Genomic DNA, 2,546 nt, shown 5'->3' with positions numbered 1-2,546 from the left:
ACATGTCATTTTGTGAAACGATAACAACAAATATAAGAAGCTTCCCGACCATAGAGGCTTGCACAAAAAGGGTTAAAGTCTAACATGACCACTGCCTTCGGATGTGTTATATAAACAGCCTCTAGTTTTATCGTGACGATTGTTCTTGTAAACTCTAAAAATAGACACTTACGTCATATGTGTAGGGGAAGTGTCGTGAAAGAACGTAATTCACATCAACAACTATTCTAGTTTGTAGCCTGCTACATCAATCGAATTGTGTACATTTGTTTTAACGTTTGATTTATGAAAAGGGAAAGTAGTCATAATGCAAAAGCCCTGATTATGCGCATTTCCTTCAACTGTCATAACGGCGACCTGAAAACAAATCCGTTTCTTGTTATCAAGACATCTAAGGCAAAATTCGACTTACTCTTAGTTTGCACTTTATATAGAGCCCAGTTAAAACTGATACGTTGATTTCTAATATTTTATCTTTTCATATTAAGCTATAGTAAGCTCTATACTATAACTTTCAGCTAGTTGAAAATAGATTTATGCTGCGACTGGGTCTGCGAATGAAAATTGAGGAACAGTGTTTGTTTTTTTAATCTGGCTTGACAAGCGTAATGATATCAGAACGTCGACAGTGGTTTAATTCCTCTAAAATGTTGATAACATACTTAACATAAAACCAGCTTAAAACATAAGATTAATTAAATCTATCGAAATGTTTCCTGCATAAAATGGGGATTCTTTTGCAAAACTTCATATTCTTAATTAAAAAGTCAAAAGTTTACTACAACAAACGTACTTTTGGCTCTCATGAGGACTGAAAGTGAAAGAGGAGTTAAACCTACCAAGAATCTTCGCAGCTATAATATTTCCGTTTCAAGGAGGGTATCGTCACATCCTGACCTCATGATGGACGAAAGTGTAAACGACTCAAGTTTGATTTCGTTATAAAAAAAAGGTTGTTTTCAGCACGATATTTTTTGGATATTTTCATACCTTTCTATTCCACAGGTTTGATCCTATCGGACATGGACGTTGAGTTCAGAGACTTGGTTCCTTAAAGTGACCATCGACACGTATTCTTGTCAGCACCCTGTTTACGGTTAGCGATGAGAAACTCGCCTTGGGGGAACGGTTTTTAATAGAATCATGCGAGCTTTTTGTGTCTTGTTCACGCTCCCCAGACATTCTTCAAATACACGAAGACGTGTTCGTATTTGTGTCTAGGGTATTTCCTTTAGAATTTAAAACAATACCACCCGTAGAGCATTTTTCACGATTTTAGTGACGTTTTTGGATCATATAATTATGATCCTGACCAACCTGTCAGTCAACAAACTCCTGGTCACTGCGGTTTTAAAACAGTTTTACGGTTTTGAGGGGGATTCTAAATATACCAAACTATACTCAAACAAAGTAACTGTAGGAAAATGTCAAATAGAAGGATGAAGAGAACGAGGTTTTTATGAGAAACTTTTAATGAAAAGCAGTTCTGTGTTGAGTATAAACGGCGCTCTCGACCGTCCAAAGATTACCAAGCCAGCTATAAGTCTTGTCCTACCGAGGACATGGGGCCCTTTTAAAATCGCATTACGTCATTACTGTCAAATTTGAAGAATGAACGACCTCTGAAAGCTTGTCTGCCTAGTTGGACATTCAACGAAGATCGTGACCTGTTGTTCGCTGCGTGTATTACCGACCGGACTGAAAATGGAGTTCGGGAGATTTCTTATCACTGCAAGTTTCCTGGGAGCCTTCATGTGCGCAAGTGTTACAACATAGGCCTCGCTTAGCTTGAAAACAAAGTCGTTTTTAATTGAGATTTCTGTAAACAGCTAATTAAGATATAGTATTTTGAAACATAATAATATACACCAACGAGCATTCATTATAGTTGATTAAAATGTTCTCCCGATCGAGATCATGTTTCATACAAAGGAACATAAAATGGAAACAGTTATGTTTATTTCAAGCCAACCAAAAGCACAATAGTTGGTTTAAAAAAACCTATCGTTCTTCAAAATGATGTAAATGTTTTGATTCACATTGTTGTATACAGTCTCATAATCGTCCTCATAGATTTCTCCTTTATTTATTTTCGTGATGGATGTGATATTGTTTTCTAAAAAGTATTAGGACCACCACATTTTTCGTCTCTCTACTATATTTATCTATTATCTATTTGTGGTGGCCGAATTTTGCTATTCAAAATGCTTTTTAATGGCAGCATCGATCGACATGCGGTTTTTGCAAAAAGATTCTTTAAAATATTCTCCAGATCATGACGCCCTTGGTTTTTTCAGTTTTGAGTCAGTTTTGCTGCAAAACGCTAAATTTCTTTATTTCGCCGATCGCTTTTGTAGGCCGACGCTTCTGTCTCTGAAATTTTAGACAATCTGAAAGTGGTATTTCGCGAGGCGCATTTTGTTTTGAGAGTAATAATAATAATAATAAATAGCATTTGTATAGCGCATATCCCCTCTCAACAGCAGGCTCTATGCGCTTTACACTATATTATTATTACCCCAGCAGACCATAGAACACTCCGAAAC

General features: G+C 36.5%; 1 protein-coding gene across 1 annotated transcript in view; it reads left to right on the top strand.

Annotated features, from left to right (window-relative positions):
- The first annotated feature begins 1,665 nt into the window (after positions 1 to 1,665).
- The window catches only part of LOC106012025, a 14,121-nt gene continuing 13,240 nt past the window's right edge, over positions 1,666 to 2,546 (top strand). Inside the window, exon 1 of the mRNA XM_013083620.2 lies at positions 1,666 to 1,754. Coding sequence (XP_012939074.1) covers positions 1,705 to 1,754 — 50 coding nt within the window. The 5' untranslated portion in view covers positions 1,666 to 1,704. The remainder of the gene's footprint in view (positions 1,755 to 2,546) is intronic.

This window comes from Aplysia californica, unplaced genomic scaffold, assembly GCF_000002075.1.
Source record: "Aplysia californica isolate F4 #8 unplaced genomic scaffold, AplCal3.0 scaffold00245, whole genome shotgun sequence".
In the NCBI taxonomy this organism is placed as follows: domain Eukaryota; kingdom Metazoa; phylum Mollusca; class Gastropoda; order Aplysiida; family Aplysiidae; genus Aplysia; species Aplysia californica.
The sequence above is the reverse complement of the archived record's forward strand: the minus strand, read 5'-3'. Positions and strand labels throughout refer to the sequence as shown.